The sequence below is a fragment of the Saccostrea cucullata genome, unplaced genomic scaffold, assembly GCF_032062105.1.
Source record: "Saccostrea cucullata isolate Sc308-1 unplaced genomic scaffold, CSIRO_AGI_Scuc_v1 ctg2626, whole genome shotgun sequence".
NCBI lineage: Eukaryota > Metazoa > Mollusca > Bivalvia > Ostreida > Ostreidae > Saccostrea > Saccostrea cuccullata.
Window position 1 is genome coordinate 26,022 of NW_026941146.1, and position 17,948 is coordinate 43,969.

General features: G+C 35.2%; 1 protein-coding gene across 4 annotated transcripts in view; it reads left to right on the top strand.

Annotated features, from left to right (window-relative positions):
* LOC134257299 (titin-like) overlaps positions 1 to 17,948 on the top strand; it is an 85,082-nt gene that overhangs the window by 20,130 nt on the left and 47,004 nt on the right. For all 4 annotated transcript variants that reach the window (XM_062739933.1, XM_062739934.1, XM_062739936.1 and 1 more), the window contains exons 15-22: positions 8,806 to 8,974; positions 13,520 to 13,648; positions 13,881 to 13,982; positions 14,183 to 14,419; positions 14,790 to 14,949; positions 15,334 to 15,509; positions 16,198 to 16,330; positions 16,421 to 16,647. In XM_062739933.1, coding sequence (XP_062595917.1) covers positions 8,806 to 8,974; positions 13,520 to 13,648; positions 13,881 to 13,982; positions 14,183 to 14,419; positions 14,790 to 14,949; positions 15,334 to 15,509; positions 16,198 to 16,330; positions 16,421 to 16,647 — 1,333 coding nt within the window. The remainder of the gene's footprint in view (positions 1 to 8,805; positions 8,975 to 13,519; positions 13,649 to 13,880; positions 13,983 to 14,182; positions 14,420 to 14,789; positions 14,950 to 15,333; positions 15,510 to 16,197; positions 16,331 to 16,420; positions 16,648 to 17,948) is intronic.

Sequence of the window (17,948 nt, forward strand, 5' to 3'; positions counted from 1 at the left end):
GTGTCATATTATTATCTGTATATATTGCATTCAATCATATCCCCAGTAAAACTCGGTAATCCGAGCACGGACCTAATGACCGCTCAGGTCCGACACGTTACAGTAGTACGTTGCAATTGAATGTCAATCTTAAAACTTAATTTCCGTTTCACTGCTTTAATGTAACTGGGCTAGATACGATATGTAATGTGTATAATGTGTTACATATACTTTCTTAACGTCGAAATAAAATAAAGGCGCTAAGAATGTTTTATTTTTAAATTTAATTGAAGCTATCATACCTATTTAATAGATCAGTCCAAAGAAAAGGCGCGAATATTTATTCGAGGCGTTTGGCGCGAAATTATGAATGCTTTTTATAATTCTTAGACAGGTGAACTGTTGCAAAAGTACCGGTATACATAAGTATATTTAGAGCAGTACTCCCAATAGCTTAATGGTTAGCGCGTTGGGGATATAAAAGTAAAAAAAAAAGCGCATTCACGTTGGCGACATGGTTCAATCCTCCTTGTGACCAAAATTTTGAATCTCTTTTCAGCTCGATTTTACGTGGGTTTCTTTTCCTAAAACGGACGGAAGACCTCTCGTTGCTCGCAACGAGATCGTATCTAGTTATTATTATTATTATTTTTAAGGTCTTCCGTCTTCAGCGGAAGACCTTCTTGTTATTCTTAGGTTTCTTTTTCACTTTTATTAAGGTCTTCCGTCTTCAGCGGAAGACCTTCTTGTTATTCTTAGGTTTCTTTTTCACTTTTATTATTATTATTATTCTTTTTTTTCTTACCGATTTTGTGCACGTGATTTCTCGAAAACGGCTTGTTGGATTTTCATGAAACTTTCAGGACTTATAAAACATTACTTGAACCTCATGCATTTTTTTCCGATTTGATGACGTCACTTCCGGTTTGGAGATATTGTCGATTTTATGATTTTTGAAGGGTCATGTTGTCTCCAGACTTTCTCAATAATTGCTTAAGATAGAAACATGAAACTTTCAGGTATGATAGACCAAAGTCTATAGATATGTATAACGTGTTTCATTTTTATCGGAAGTACCGCACGTCGGCGCTCGCTATGGCCCGAAAATAGTCGTATCGCGAATTTCAAATTTTTTAACACCTTTCCTACGATATCTTTTTACCTGGAAACATTTTGTTAAAACATATAGAACAAAAGAAGTGTAGAATTCCAAGATCTTTCAAATGATATCTTGCAAAAGGGACTGGCCCCTAAAATGAGGGGCCTAGAGGGGCCAAAAGTTTTTTCTTTATATCTCAAAAAGTATTGAAAATTTGTAATACGTCAAAGAAGCAAACTTGTTCAAAATGTCAAGCTCTATCTACCGCTGTCGTCAAAATACGTCCGGTTTCGTCACTTCCGGCCAAACCGGAAGTAGTCGGAAAATGCATATTTTTGCCGTTCTTGACAAGTTTTTGGATAACATATGTCTCTGGGAGCATAAAAATTAATTTTTCGTCCGTCAGCGTCACTTCCGGTCAAACCGGAGGTAGCCAAAAATAGCTAATTTTGAAGGTTTTTGATGCAAAATTGAAATTATATAGTCACTGGAGACGACAAAGCTCATTGCTTTCTTTTTTGATGTCACTTCCGGCACTTCCGGTCAAAACCGGACGGAAGACCTACTCGTTGCTTTGCAACGAGCTTTGCTCTAGTTATTATTATTGTTTTTTTTCTTACCAATTTTGTGCACGCGATTACTCGAAAACGGCTCGATGGATTCCCATGAAACTTTCAGGACTTATGTAACATCACTTGAACCTTATGCGTTTTTTTCTGTTTTGATGACGTCACTTCCGGTCCGAAGTTATCAGCACTTTAATGATTTTTTAAGGGTCAGTTTGTCCGCACGATTTCTCCTAAATGACTTTAGATAGACACGTGATACTTTCAGGTGTAGTAGACCTATGTCTGTAGATTTGTGGAATGTATTTTATTTTTACCGGAAGTGCTGCATGTCGGCGCTCGGTATGGCCCGAAAATAGGCCTATCGCGAATTTCAAAATTTTTAGCACTTTTTCTACGATATCTTTTTACCTGGAAATATTTTGTTAAAACGGGTACAAGTAAATTCGGCACCTGGTGAATTCGGCACTCAAAGAAAAAGTGAATTCGGCATCTAGTGAACTCGGCACCTAGTGAACTCGGCACCTTAATCTGGTTAATTCGGCATTAGATTCTGATAAATTCGGCACCTTTCATTAATAAATCGAGATATGTATTCGTTATTACTTGAGATTTTTCATTTTAATATTTTCCTTTTGACTATTAATTTTGTTGACTAATGAATTTGCCTTTAAGAGTTATTCAACATTTAACTGAAATTCATGTATTTGTCCTTGATTTGCAGACACTTGTTTGAAATTAAGAATTCCGTAAATATTTTCTTTCTTTTTTTATGTATATTTTTTGTTAATGCGTTTTTGGTGACATTTCATTTACTGATTTTTTTTTTAAACTAATGTCTTTTTTAACGGATTGATGCGTATTAACGGGATAATGTCGTTTTTGATGGGATGATGCGTTTAAAATAAAGTTGTTATGAAATAAAACTGGATACAAATTATATACATTTATATCTACATTTCAGTACTGGCATTTTCTTTAAAAATTTGATTTTGATTTTCAAAGTCATCGGTAATTTTTATGAATTCTTTTTGTATAAAGTCCCTTTTCAATGAAGAAATTGGAATTTTAATTCGAACTTAAACGTACATCATTGAATATTCGTAGATGGCATATTTTTGATAGGTACAGACTAACAAAAATTAAGATTTTTTTTATTTGTTTTGTAACTTTGTAAAGACAGGACTTTCCTGTAAATTACACAATATAAATCGATATCCGAGATCTAAAACAACCAACCAACCCTTTCCCGACTCGGCATTAAATATCAATCACATCAGTTTCTAGAAACGTGGAGATATTTAAAGGTCTATTTAAGTTCTAATGCGGTGAAAAATATATATAATTTGATAAATAGCAAATATCATGTAAATCTACACATAATCTCCAATTTTTATTTTTTTTTCAGCTCGAATACTTTAAATAGTTTGTTTGTTTTTGATTCTCAACAAAACGGGATGAAAATCTCACGAAATAAAGATATGTTAATGGTAAAGACAATATGCCATGTTCATTTGCATGACGTAGTTGATATCATTGTAGCTTTTATAATTCTTTTATGAAATCCTTCGATACTGAACATATTTTTTAAAAAGTCTTACAGGAATTAGGCAAAAAAAAAGGAGTTGGGGAGAGTTTGGGGAACATCCGTTACGGTCCCTGTTATATTAACTCTAGTTTACTATTTGTTAAACTATTCAACTAGTCCGTATTCAGCATTTATTTAGAGTATATTTCTGTAGTGACCACTCCCACAAAAAAAAACTTTTTTTTGGTCATCATTATACATGTATTTGTAACATATTAACGTAAAATGATCCATTTGACATCTAATTAAAATGTTCTACACTCGGTAATAAAATACATCTGGTTATTAAACACGTGCGTTTACAACCCTAATTACACGACCTCATGTAGATCCTACCAAGCCTGCTGCTTTGAGAAGATTTTTATTGAAGTGAAATTATAATCATTATGTTAATTTTTTTTAATATTGACTTATTGATGAATATATGGAGCATGATGATCTGTCAAAAATAAAATATAATCAATGTTTATTTTTTTTTTCAAAGCCCGAAAAACTTGGAAAATAACCCTAATACATGTATATGGGCTAAAGCATAGACGATACATTAATTATACATGTATGTTCCTTGATATTAGTGTATAATTTGCCAAAAATTTGATATAAGAAAATTTCTATTTTATCATTCACTATCATTTTAAGAGAAAACAGTTATGAACATCGATGATATTAAAAATATTTCCTTACTATCACATTTTTTCTAGATTCGTGCCGTGTATTCTTTTCCTTGTTTACTTCTATGGTGAATGTTTCGCTGCTGTATTATTTTAATTTTTTGAAACTTTATATCTTGAAAAAGATTTTTTTAAAAATCTATAGTGTGTATCAATTGCAAAACGTCAATTAATTCACTCCTTACATTAGAAAAATTAAAAACATAGGCAATGAAAAGATAAAAAAAAAAAATAGGTGAAAAGTTAGTCGTATAATATAGGTGCCGAATTCACTAGATGCCGAATTTACCAGGTGCCGAGTTTACTAGGTGCCGAATATACCTGGTGCCGAATTCACTTTGCTTGGTGCCGAGTTCACCAGATGCCGAGTATACCAGGTGCCGAGTTGACTAGAATTCGTTAAAACATATAGAACAAAAGAAGTGTAGAATTTTAAATTCTTCCAAATGATATCTCGAAAAAAGGGCTGGCCCCTAAAATAAGGGGCCTACAGAGGCCGAAAGTTTTTACTTTATATCTCAAAAATAGTGTTGGCAACGAGTACCCGGTTAACCGGTTAACCGTCGAACGATGCGAGTATCGGTTAGTAAAACTGCTATTCGGTTACTCGGATAAAATGCATCTTATATGGTAAATAACTAAAAACTAAAATGTTAATTTGTTTATAAGGGTACAAATAAACATTTCTCTAATTTTCTTTACCGTTAGACTTAATGATCTATGGCTTCACTAATACGATTGTTTGGTTTTCACACTTAATTGATAGCTTAATTGGATTGCCAGCAGGTTATACAAGTTTTGAAGACCCAAGTTATAATTACCTCATTAAATAATTTAAAAAGATGCCGCCAAAGACATGTATAGCTCGGAAGTATTTTAAAAGAACAGCTGATTCTATACCTGTAAAATGTAATTAATGTGAATTGGAGTTATCGTGACTTCAAATTTCTAAATAATTATTCTCCTTGATCGGGGGTTGAAAAGTTAAACTGATGAACGCCATTGTAAAATAGCGTGAAACATTGAATATTTATTTTTCTTCTGATTCAATTAATTTTTTGATTATAATTATATTTAAAATTCAAGATATTGCGTGCGTGTTCTTTTTAAGTTTATAAATAAAGTTAATTCACAATACCTTTGTGTTTTATTAGAACCGATGAGTAAAAGATGAGATAAATGATACATATGAATAAATCATCCGAGTAACCGGGTACTCGATCGGAAGATTGAGCGAGTAACCGGTTACTAAAAATCGTCCGATTTGCCAACACTACTCAAAAAGTATTGAGAATTTGTAATACGTCCATGAAGCAAAGTTGTTCAAAATGTCAAGCTTAATCTAATGCAGTCGTCAAAATATGTCCGTCGACGTCATTTCCGGCCAAACCGGAAGTAGTCGAAAAACGCGTATTTTTACCGTTCTTGAAAAATTTTTGGGTAACATCTGTCACTGGGAGCATAAAAATTAATTTTCTGTCGGTCGTCAACACTTCCGGTCACACCGGAAGTAGCATAAACTTCCGGTCAAACAGGACGGAAGACCTACTCGTTGCTTTGCAACGAGCTTTGCTCTAGTTTTTTTTCTTATTTCTTCTCCGGTACTTTTTTTGTCCGCGAGTGTTCTCAGAAACTGTTCACCCAACTGAGCTAAAACCTTTTTAGGGTTAATAGGTGTGTAGTGTAGGTGTGCGGAACGAAGGTCATTTTGCGCGCACACGCATGCACGTGCGTGCGCGTGAAATGAGTGAATTGACTGATATACTTAATATAGCTATTACTTTTACATTTTTTTATGAAATGATTTGAAACTCATCATATAAAGATATATTAATACTGTAGATAATGTGACACTGTCAAATTAGCACGAACTCACGCGCATGCACGTGCGCTTCGCTCTGATTGGCTGAAACAAAAAGCTCAATATCTTTTCTGTTTTTTGACAAAATGCTATGAAATTTAAAACATAGGCATACTTTAGGATGCACTACAATATGATATATAACAATTGTCATGTAAACACGCGCATGCACGTGCACTGCAATCTGATTGGCTTAAACTTTAAATGGCTATAACTCCTTTGTTTTTCAACCAAACAGTATGGGATTTAGAACATAGACAGACATAATGGACTCCTACAAGGTGGTGTAATTGTCATGCACATGCATGCACGTGCGTGCACGTGTGCTTTGCTGTGATTGGCTGAAACAAAAATCGCAATATCTTTTTTAATTTTTGACGAAATGCTTTGAAATTTTAAACATAGTCATGTATTAGGATTACCTACAATATGATATATAACAGTTGTCGTAAAAACATGCGCATGCACGTGCGCTGCAATCTGATTGGCTTAAACTTTAAATGGCTGTAACTCCCTTGTTTTTCAACCAAACAGGATGGGATTTAGAACATAGACAGACATAATAAACTCCAACAAGATGGTATGGTCGTCATGCACGTGCGTGCACGTGTTCTTCACTCTGATTGGCTGAAACAAAAATCTCAATATCTTTTCCGTTTTTAGACGAAATGCTTTGAAATTTAAAACATAAGCATACAATAGGATGTCCTACAATATGATATATAACAATTGTCATTAAATCACACGCATGCACGTGCGCTGAAATCTGATTGGCTTAAACTTTAAATGGTTATAACTTCCTTGGTTTTCAAAGAAATAGGATGGTATTTAGAATATTGATAGACATAATGGTCCCCTACAAGAAGGTATGGTCATCATGCACATGCTTGACCGTGTGTGCACGTGAAATGAGTAAAATTAAAATATGCTTGAATAAGTGTATTTTTTAATACTTCTGGATTAAATGCTTTGATATTAAGTCTCTTTGAATATATTTACATAGTGTAGAAAAGATGATATGATCATTACCCACATGCATTCACATGAACTCGCATGTCATGCTTAAATTTAAATATATTTTGTAGTCTTCTGGGAAAACGTTGTTTAAGTCTAAATTGCACAAAGTATGTCTTATCTAATAGAGCTGAAAGAAATGTGGCACCAAAAGGGAGTTGGGGAGCGTTTGGGGAACATCTGTAACGGTCCCCGTTACAATTAGCCCTAGTTATAATAAAAACTATCTAAAATTTTCATTTCTTGACCTCAAATTCTGATCGCTGAGAAATTTACAAATTTATGACCCCTTGGACATGCATTGCTATCATTACTTCTCTCAAACCATAAACCAAAGAGATACAAATATTCACCAATGTCTTAACTAATAAAGGAGACTATTTGATGTACAATTTATTGATTAGCTCACCTGAGCCGAAGGCTCAAGTGAGTTATTCTGATCAAAATTTATCCGTTGTCTGTCGTTGTTGTTGTTGTCGTTGTAAACTTTTCACATATTCATCCTTCTCAAGAACCACTGTGCCAATTTCAACCAAACTTGCTACAAAGTATCCTTGGGTAAAGGGGATTCAAGTTTGTTCAAATGAAGGGCCACGCCCTTTTCCAAGGGGAGATAATTATGAATTATAGGAAAATTAATGGCATTTTTAAAAAATCTTCTTCTCAAGAACCACTGGGCCAGGAAAGATGAAACTCATGTGGAATCATCCTCAGGTACTATAGATTCAAGTTTGTTCAAATCATGACCCCTGGGGCTAGGGTGGGCCAAAATGGCCGATCAAAGTTTTACATAGGAATATATTGGAAATTTTTTTAAAATTCTTCTTCTCAAGAACCACTGGGTCAGGAAAGATGAAATTCATGTGGAATCATCCTCATGTAGTGTAGATTCAAATTTGTTCAAATCATGACCCCCGGGGTTAGGGTGGGGCCAAAATGGCTGATCGAAGTTTTACATAGGAATATATAGGAAAAATCTTTAAAAATCTTCTTCTCAAGAACCATTGAGACAGGAAAGATGAAACTCATGTGAAATTATTCTCAGGTAGTGTTGATTTAAGTTTGTTCAAATCATGATCCCAGGGGGCAGGGTGGGGCCAAAATGGCCGATCGAAGTTTTACAAAGGAATATATAGGAAAAATCTTTAAAAATCTTCTTCTCAAGAACCATTGAGACAGGAAAGATGAAACTCATGTGGAATCATCCTCAGGTATTGTAGATTCAAGTTTGTTCAAATCATGACCCCCTCCTCCCCCAACCTCATTAAAATTTCAGTTCTGATCTGATATGTGCTTTTTCCTAGCCAATTGCTCAGGTGAGCAGTGTGGCCCCTGGGTCTCTTGTTATAAAAGGATTCATTTACCCCTTAACAAAGTTATTGCCCCTGAAAGATTTTTTTAAAAGTTTATATCAATAAAAATATTTTTTAAATCCATGATTAATCATAAAGACAAGTGATATTGAGCTCTGGCATTAAAAACATGTGAACAGCTACTCTCTGAGTTTTAACAGTAATTTTTAAAATTATTCCACTTTGATAAAAATTTATTTGTTTGATTGAAAAGTTCGAGATTTGATTCATTTGTTGCCTGTAAGTTTGAAGATGTATATATGTAGATTAGGATATATAAATAACTTAAGTAGAATTCTTGATTGCTAGAAGTTAAAGAAGAATGTCGTATGCCTTCTAAACAGCAGAACCTTGTTAAAGCTAACAGAAGTGTTATCAGGGTTGTCTATAAATAAACAGGGATGTAAAGTATCTACTCTTGTGAGTCAGAAACATTGGCCGGCTTCTGCCAAAATCCGCTGGTAGCAATGCTGAGGAGGATAGCAGATTCCTGAGCGTGTGTTCACAGGTAGACAGTCTTATCACTGATGTAATCTTCCTCCAGAATCCCAGCAAGTGGCTTATGCTAGCATCCCCCTGTAATTTCTATCTAGGCTTTTGGCTTACTGCTTATCCATTGGCAGTTACTGAACTCTACATTGGTTTTGGTGGTTTATTTGTGTAATTGTTTTTTAGTTGCGGACCGTTGCTCTGTGCGAGGATGACTCGGGGAGGAGTCTGGCATTGTGGGATGCGTCGCTAGAAGACGAGGAATCTCCAGCTTCATTTTTGACATTGGAAACAAGTTCTCCGTTCTCAAAACAAACACTTGTGAGAGACATACAGGAGGCTCAGGAGAAACTAGGTAAGTGTGTTAATTAATTAATTGAGCTGCTTTAATTGTGAATTGTAAAAAATGAATCTAGGTAGAGGTGTTAATTAATAGGTAATTTAAATGTAAATTGTAAACAATAAGATATGTTATAAAATGAAGGTGACTTGTTGCCAGTAGTTTGTTGGACAAACTACTGGCAAAACGAAGCTGGCCAAAATGAAGCTGTGAACGGAGGCATTATTTATTTTTTATTTACATCTAGCCTTTTACATAAAAAAATTCTGACATTTAGTGCTGAATAGTTCTCGTTGGCTAAGGGTAAATAAACTCTCCTGTAGTGTGAGGTGATAATGTTTGGTGATTGGAGAGTGATGGACAGGCAGTAACTGCTGGTATAGATTAGTAACCAGTGAGTAGAATTCAGGTCACTCAACCAACGAGCAGTGGTTGTTATTGTGCTGTCTCACAAATATTTCTTCTACATGTAAATGAAAAAATGTAAGGTTTACAGAAATGAAGGAGGTGGGGGGGGGGGCATTTTCCTTTTATACATGTTATTTCAAAAAAACTCATTTTATAAGTTTTCAATATTTAAGTTAAAAATTGAGAATAGTTGCTAAATGATATTTCTCTTTGTTAGCCTCTTTCAAATTTTAAGAGTTCAGGGCCTGGTTTATTATGTTGGCTGTGGTTAAGGTTTACTTTGATTTGTTCCAATGTCTATCAACACAGTCTATATGTATTTTTCTGGAAGGAAAGTTTGAAAGATATTTTTCCCTCAGTACAATGTTAAATAGGTTCCTTTTATTTAAAAAAAAAATCCCCAATTTACCCCCTTTACAGTTAGAAGAAAGGATTTTTAGTATGATATGTCTGGTTATTGCAGAATTTCGGAACCTCTATCTTGTGGATGTTATGCTTGGCAGAGAGCACTGTGTCTAGAACCTTATCTGTAGAAACATAAGGCTGTAAGAACTTATCAATAACTCCCTGACAGCTGATGGCTGCTGTATAATTCTCAGTAAGATCCCATCAAATAGATATAAAACTTCTACTTCTAAAATATATCCCCCTATCTCTACACCCACAGAAAGATAATTCACTGATAGGATGGATGGGAAAGAAAGGCATCAGACACAGATTTTGTACATTTCTCTCTTTATAAAGCTTGCCAAACCTTTAGTTTTATCTTAAAATTTTGAGAGATTTTTTTTATCCATAAGTTATCAAAGATACCAAGCAAATGATACCCATAGACGCAATATCTGTCAAAGAATCACATCTCTCCCTTTTCATTACGTCACATGATATTTATACTGGTGAGATGATTGTGCTAATTTTCCTAGAAGTCTGACTCTGTTTACTTCTCAGAAATGCAGGTAACCTATCATAGAAAGTTACAGTAATAGAATGTAAGAATCCATCTCCTCTCTGTTCTAGAGACTTCACAGTAAATCATAGACAGGAGATCATACACACAAAATTATACACGTTCCTCTGCGAGCTAGCTGTTTGAGGGACTGACAAACCCCAAATAACTACATGTTGTTTTGTTTACCTCAAAATACCAGGGTATACCTCAGGACATAAAGAAGCATCTTATAGAAACTGAACTTGTATCAGGACAATAACAAGCATGTAGGCTAGGTTTCTTTTTATATTCTCCTAGGTGGTAAAACAAACTGATTATCTAAAATTGTGTTTCTATTTTGCATGTCTAAAGTAATAAAATTGAAAACTGACATATGGCAATCTAACTAATCTCTTATGACCTCCATTGAACCCTGAATGATTGTATGTTATAATTATGTAATTGTTTTGGGAGTACCTTAACATGCCTGCATAAGATAAAATTAAAACATATTCGAAGGTTTTAGTGAGCGGAGCAGGAGAAAGCATATAGACGAAGAATATATTGACGTCATTCAGTTAAAACTGAGGAATTCTTAACATTCTGATCAGACTTAATCAGATCTGAATCAATGCCAGTTGTTTATAAAATCAAAAGGTTATATCCAGACTTTTACATGCATCACCAGGCAAAATACATGATAAAGAATATTTTGGCATCTACTTATTGGTTTGATAATTTTTGACTCCCCTTATGATATTTTGTCTTGAGCTTTTTCTGTCGTTGTTAATATTTTTCTTATTTAATAGAACTAGCAAGAAGCTAAAGCTATTATGGTTTTCAAAATAAATGATATATTTAGGAAAAAGGGATTTTGCTACAAATAGATTAGATTTTGGTGACATTGCATTGTATTTTGCAAATTGCTCTTGTGAATTGATTGTTGACTTTACAATGTAAACAATAAATATTATGAAGAAATCAGACCAACCATAAATGTACAGATGCATCTATTGTTGATCAAAGTTTCAGGAAAATTTATCTCAAGTACTTTTAATGATCATCTCAAAAAATGGTCTCATAGGGATTCTATGGAAAATGCTTTTTTCTCACTTCAAAACAAATTATGAAAATACTATGTAGATTTTTTGCTCAAATTTTACTATGTGCTGAGAAAAATTTTATTCAAATATATGCATGAAGCCCAGAAGTCTACTGTATGTTTCCAGAGGGGGCATCTCATAAGGTAAAAATTTATGAAAATTTCCTGATTTTATTGAGTATTATAGAATGTAACAGATATTATTGAATTATACAGAAAACAACAACCAAAATAAAATTTTTTGTAAGATTCTCAAATTCCCGTGTTTAAAATTTCAAGCACTTATGTCTAGTATGTGTTTATTTGTTTTATCACACTTTTTATGACCCCGTCTTAAAGATCTTCAGATAATCATAACATCACAGAAACACTATAATGACATATCCTTTTACCTATCAGTTGAAAAATTCATTCTAAAATGATGTAGTTAAATTTTTACTTGCAATTTCTTAATTTTGATAAATTTTGTGGAAATATTTTCTTCAAAAGTGTTCATATGCTAAGTTATTTCCCTATTTTTTGCAAAGAATTTTACAATGAAAACCTCAGTGGGACTCTTATACATGTATTTGACTCTTTGGAATGTATGCATTTGAAGTGATAAAGCTTCCACACTTAAAAATAGTATACTATATATAGTTTTCCAACAGCATTGCATGTTTTCCAGTATAGTTGACACACCCTTGTAATGCTGTACTGTTTGAATGTGTATTGGGGAGATACAGCCAGGCTAGGTAGAATGAAGGATTTTTATCTCACACATCTGTTTGTAATGTTCTTACCTAACCACCACAAGCAGAGTAATTAATTCTCCTCTGATGCAATCCAAATAATGACTGCTCCCTAGAAAATTTTCTAGTGTATTCCAAGAGAACTTGATAAGCCAAGAGGCTCTTGGGCAGGTTTTATCATATAAACTGTTTTCCTTTACTATAGGCCCGGGGCCTGTTTTACAAAAGAACTAACAACTAATACCCAAATTTAATTCTGCTAATAACTTTCTAATTTATTTTGTATAGAAAATGGTTTGAATCTTTTTAAAAGGTATGTAGGAAGGTATGTAGGAAGATATACTTTCACACTAGCAATTTTAAACAAAATCATTACTGTTGCAAAATTTTACAATCAACTGAAGTTTTTGTTCTTAACCATAAGTTCTTTTGTAAAATGGCCACGACTTTTTAGGCAGGTTTTACCATATAAACTGTATTCCTATAGAACAGGCAGGTTTTGGTTTGTACTGGTTAGAGAATTGTGAGTTAATTGTACACCTGCTGAGCTGCATTCTTTCCTGCATGCTCTTCAGACTGACAGTGCTTAATTAGAACCTTCTCTACTGAGGGTGTGCTGCAATTTGTCTGATTGAACAGAAATTAAAGTGCCCCTGTATTTAGAGTATTTTGATTACACCTTTGGCTGTAGAGGATGTGTATTGAGGCTCAGACCTGTTATCTGTGATCTGTGTTCGCTACAGAAGCTGTTGGGCGGTGATAACAAATTGTCTACAGAGGTCATATCAATGTCAAAACACTCTGCAGGACTCTCATAGCTACTGATCAGACTGTGGCCGAGTGTTACTGGAGTATTATTCATCTAGACAAATCTGTAGGAATGTGATACAGCACACAGTGTTTATTTTGGTTTCAGGAATTCTTCAGTGAAGTGTGTATGTTCTATGGAATGTTTTATAATCCAGATTTAGAACAACAGGCTTGTCTGAGTGTAGAGGTGCTGCCTCAGTCTGTGATCAGGATTATCAAATATTCAGGATGTTTGTGTAATGACATGTAAATGATGAAGTTTACCATTAATATTGTTTTTATAACACATTTATAATGAGCAGTATGTAAATTGAAACATATTCCAGACATTAAGGTATACAAAATTGAATCAAGAGTATTTCATGTCCTTTCAAACAATTTATCAAATCATATTTCATTAGCATATTGTTGGAAGTAGACCTACATGTATACTTTGTCAGTCAATCTGTGGAGAATGATTTTTTTTATGTTGCTTCATTTTGATTATAAGAATGATGTCTTACTGATGTTTCGGAGGAATAAATCTGCTGGGTTTTTTTGTATCTCTCTAAGCATCTAAATGAAAGCTTTCTGTACTGTAGGAGTTAATGTAGAAAAACCTTCCAAGATGCCAGAACACAGAAAAATCGCAACCAAGACCCCCAAAGTCAAATCTTCAGCTGTGAAAAGGGCGGAGACTGCAGACAATGTCTCACTGGCTAGCTCTGACGGTGAGTGTCACAGATTATCTACCAATTAAAGCTAATTGACATAAAGAAAAAAGAACTACTAGCAGTTGAACTTTTTCTCAAGCTGTAAAAAAAAAAACAAAAATTGAAAACTTAATACAATTTTTATGTATAAGACATATGATGCTAAGGAAAATTTATGATACACAGTGTATATTAACGTTTTTTAAGAAGTCCAGTTTGTATAATATGTATTAATAATTTGTAAACCCAGATTTCAAGATCATAGACACCAGTCATGATATACAACCAGAATTTGAAGATGGAACAACTAGACCAATCTTCAGGAAAAAACTTAAGAAAACAGTTGTATCAGGTAAAATATCATGAGATCTATTCAAACATGACAAAGGCCCCAGAAAGTTGTTATATGAGTAAATATATATCAGAGCAAATGGAATGTTGTATTCAATAGATTTGTTTCAAGCATATTTCATAAAGCATGAAGAACATGAAGAATAACCCATGATCTACAACTTTTTGCAAATCGTTCATCATATGGTATATTTATTGTAGAGAACTCTACGGCCAGACTGGAGTGTGTTGTTGTCGGTATACCACAACCCAAGGTGTTATGGCTGAAGAACAACCGACCACTAAAGAGCACAGACATGTGTCGAGTTCTCTCAGAGGGGAACGTCCACGTCCTGGAATTCCCCAAAACCAAGAAAGAGGACACTGGACTCTACACAGCTAGAGCCATGAACGTCAATGGATCTACCATAAGCTCTGCCGAGCTACTCGTCGGAAATGGTAGGAAATTGATTAAGTTGATTTTTTCTTACCTTTCATCAGGGTGTCCTGAAAGAAGAATTCTGTAGATTCCTAAATATAGACTAGAGATTATATATTGCATAATTTTAGCAAAAACACCTCTTGAAAAATAAGATTACTCACTTTTATTTTTATGGTGCTGAAATCCATGTAAAAATCTTCAAATCACTGTCCAGTTACAAGTTTTTGTTCTAAAAACACAAGAATTAAGGTTGTAGAAATGCATGTATGTTCGATAATGCATGATTCTACGAAGTATGCTGAAGTTTTGATTATTTTATATCAATGAATCATTTTGGCCTGGATATTTTGTGAGACGTAAAGATTTAGCACTTCCTTTATATTACAGCCCAGCCTTCCAGTTTGAAGAAATACAAGGAAGGTTTGGCTGAGGAGGAGTTCCAGACTCCGGCCTACTTCTTCCAGATGAACAGTTGTCAGGTGGAGGAAGGAAGACTGGCTCGTTTCGACTGCCGCGTGGTGGCTCACCCCAAACCAGAAATCACCTGGTAAGTTGTGGCTCATCCCAAACCAGAAATTACCTGGTAAGTTTGGTTATGCTGCATGGTGGCTCACCCCAAACCAGAATCACCTGGTAAGTTGTGGCTCATCCCAAACCAGAAATCACCTGGTAAGTTTGGTTATGCTGCATGGTGGCTCACCCCAAACCAGAATCACCTGGTAAGTTGTGGCTCATCCCAAACCAGAAATCACCTGGTAAGTTTGGTTATGCTGCATGGTGGCTCACCCTAACCAGAAATTACCTGGTAAGTTGTGGCTCATCCCAAAACCAGAAATCACCTGGAAAGTTTGGTAATTCTTTATGGTAGCTTAATCTTTAACATGAGATATTAGTTTGATGTTTGTAAGATCTATATATCTTTTATTTACAGGATGAAGGATGGTAAGGTGGTACAATCTGGTGATCGATACAAACTCCTGAACTATAACAATGAGATTTACTCCCTGCTGGTACAAAATGTGGAGATGGGGGACACAGGTCGCTACACCTGCTGGGCTCACAACAAGTATGGGGAGGCCATGACAGAGGCTTACCTCAATGTCATAGGTAGGTCATCATTTAACCATGACAGAGGCTTACCTCAATGTCATAGGTAGGTCATCATTTAACCATGACAGAGGCTTACCTCAATGTCATAGGTAGGTCATCATTCCCTCACTGCTGGGCCCCCAACAAGTATGGGACTATGGGGAGGCCATGACAGAGGCTTACCTCAGTGTCATAGGTAGGTCATCATTCCCTCACTGCTGGGCCCCCAACAAGTACGGGGAGGCCATCACAGAGGCTTACCTCAATGTCATAGGTAGGTCATCATTCCCTCACTGCTGGGCCCCCAACAAGTACGGGGAGGCCATGACAGAGGCTTACCTCAATGTCATAGGTAGGTCATTATTCCCTCACTGCTGGGCCCCCAACAAGTACGGGGAGGTCATGACAGAGGCTTACCTCAATGTCATAGGTAGGTCATCATTTAGCAGCTACAAGATGCCCAGAAGGTGCATACTTATCATTGCCTTCCTCCAAAGTTTTGACAATCCAGATTTATATGAAACTGGGAATAGGTTCGACACAATTCAAAATTTGCTTCTTGTTGACCTCTCCTGAAATGAATGCTTCATCATTAAATTATTCATATCCTTTTGATAAATTATAGGGGTTGTAATCTCTGAATAATTGACATAGGATAACAGCTTTAATATACAGATTGGTTTGAAATAAAAATAATGTATTTCAGCTCTTGAAGAACAACTAGAAGATGCAGATATTGCTCCGAAGTTTTTGACAAAGTTTTACGACCAGACAATCACAGAAGGTTTGCCAACCACTTTCCAGTGTATGATAGCAGGAAAACCAATGCCAGTTGTCAGGTAAGGAAATTCAAGTGGCATCAACAATTCTTAGTGACTGCTTGGAAGTAAGTTAGTACAATGTTTTGATCTTTTTTTTTGTACATGTAGGTGGTTGTTGAATGACCTGGAGATCAAATCCTCAGACAATGTACAGATCCAGCAGCAGGAGAACATCTGTAGTCTGTCCATCAGGAAGTCACTGACCAAGGACGCCGGGACCTACTCCTGTCATCTGAAGAACTCCCTAGGGGAGGCAGTGTGTAGTGCAGGGCTGACGATGCTAGATCAGAGCATCAAAGGGGTCCCCATGCTGCCCAAGTTCTTAAAGAGAATAGGTAAGGGAGAAGTAAATAGATGATCGTATTGGAATAGCAGTCAAAAACATTAAAGTCCTGTCCAACGTAGCTGGTGTATGTCCTTGTATGTTTAGACAAAGATTGAAATGGGTGTGAGCATGTATCAAAGAAAATATAGATTTAAATAAGCATTTAGATGTATATATTTAAACTATGTATTTCCAGGGGCGTCGGCAAAGGGGCGGCAAGGGCGGCGGTCGCCGCCCCAATAATTTTGCAAAAAAAAAAAAAAAAAATAGTGAGATTGTTTTTCTTTTTAAAATGATTTTTTTAAACGGCGAAATCTGCTCATTGGAGCGGCGAGTATAACGGCATTCTGCATGTTCTGTGGTCAATGGAGCGGCAAAGTGTGTACAAGCTATTGTTTACACAGACGTCAAAATTGGGATATACATACATGTCTATATATACCTGTACCTGGCGTGTGTACACAATTAACAGGGTAGTCATTATGATTGCTGTAAGTGCGGGTTTGCTACAAATTGTTCATTGTCCAATTAATTGGTCGATCGATGTTTGGAAGCTTTGATGATTCAACATGATTGCAAGTCATTAAACAATTATCGAAAATATTACAACGTATGAGCATATTAATTAAAGGGGGAAAACTGAAAATTAGTTAAAATCACTGTCTAAAACAACTTGAGATGATTTTTTTTTTAATATTATTACACTTATTCTGCATTTCAATTTCAAAAATGGCCGGATTAAAAAGTATTAATCAGCCTGTTAATTTTAAATTTCCTAAGCGTTCTTTCGGCAAGAAGAATCCAGAACTGCGTTCATTCAACCCCACTTGGTTTAAACAATACGCATGGTTACGTTATGACGAAGTAAGTACATTAAACATGAAAAGATATATATTTTTTATCTTTTCAATGATATTTTGAAAGGATACAAATTTTAATATATTGATTGTGTTGAAATCATTGGTTAATGTACAATGATTACACTTTAAAAGAGAAAAAACGATTTAAAAAAAAAAAATAATATATTGAAATTAAATTTGTTCTTATTTTCAGGCAAAAGATCTGGCTTTCTGTTTCACCTGCATGGTTGCTGCAAAAGAGGGCAAGATTTCCAACTCCAAGGCCGACGGCAGTTTTATTTCCACGGGATTCTGTAATTGGAAGGATGCCACTTCTAAATTCCGGAAACATCAAGATTCCGACGATGGAGCCAGCAATATGTCCGGAGCCAAAAAGGGTGTGGCTGCTACCATCACCAGCAAAGAGACTAGGGCTATCTACACGCACTGTTATGGACATGCGCTCAACTTG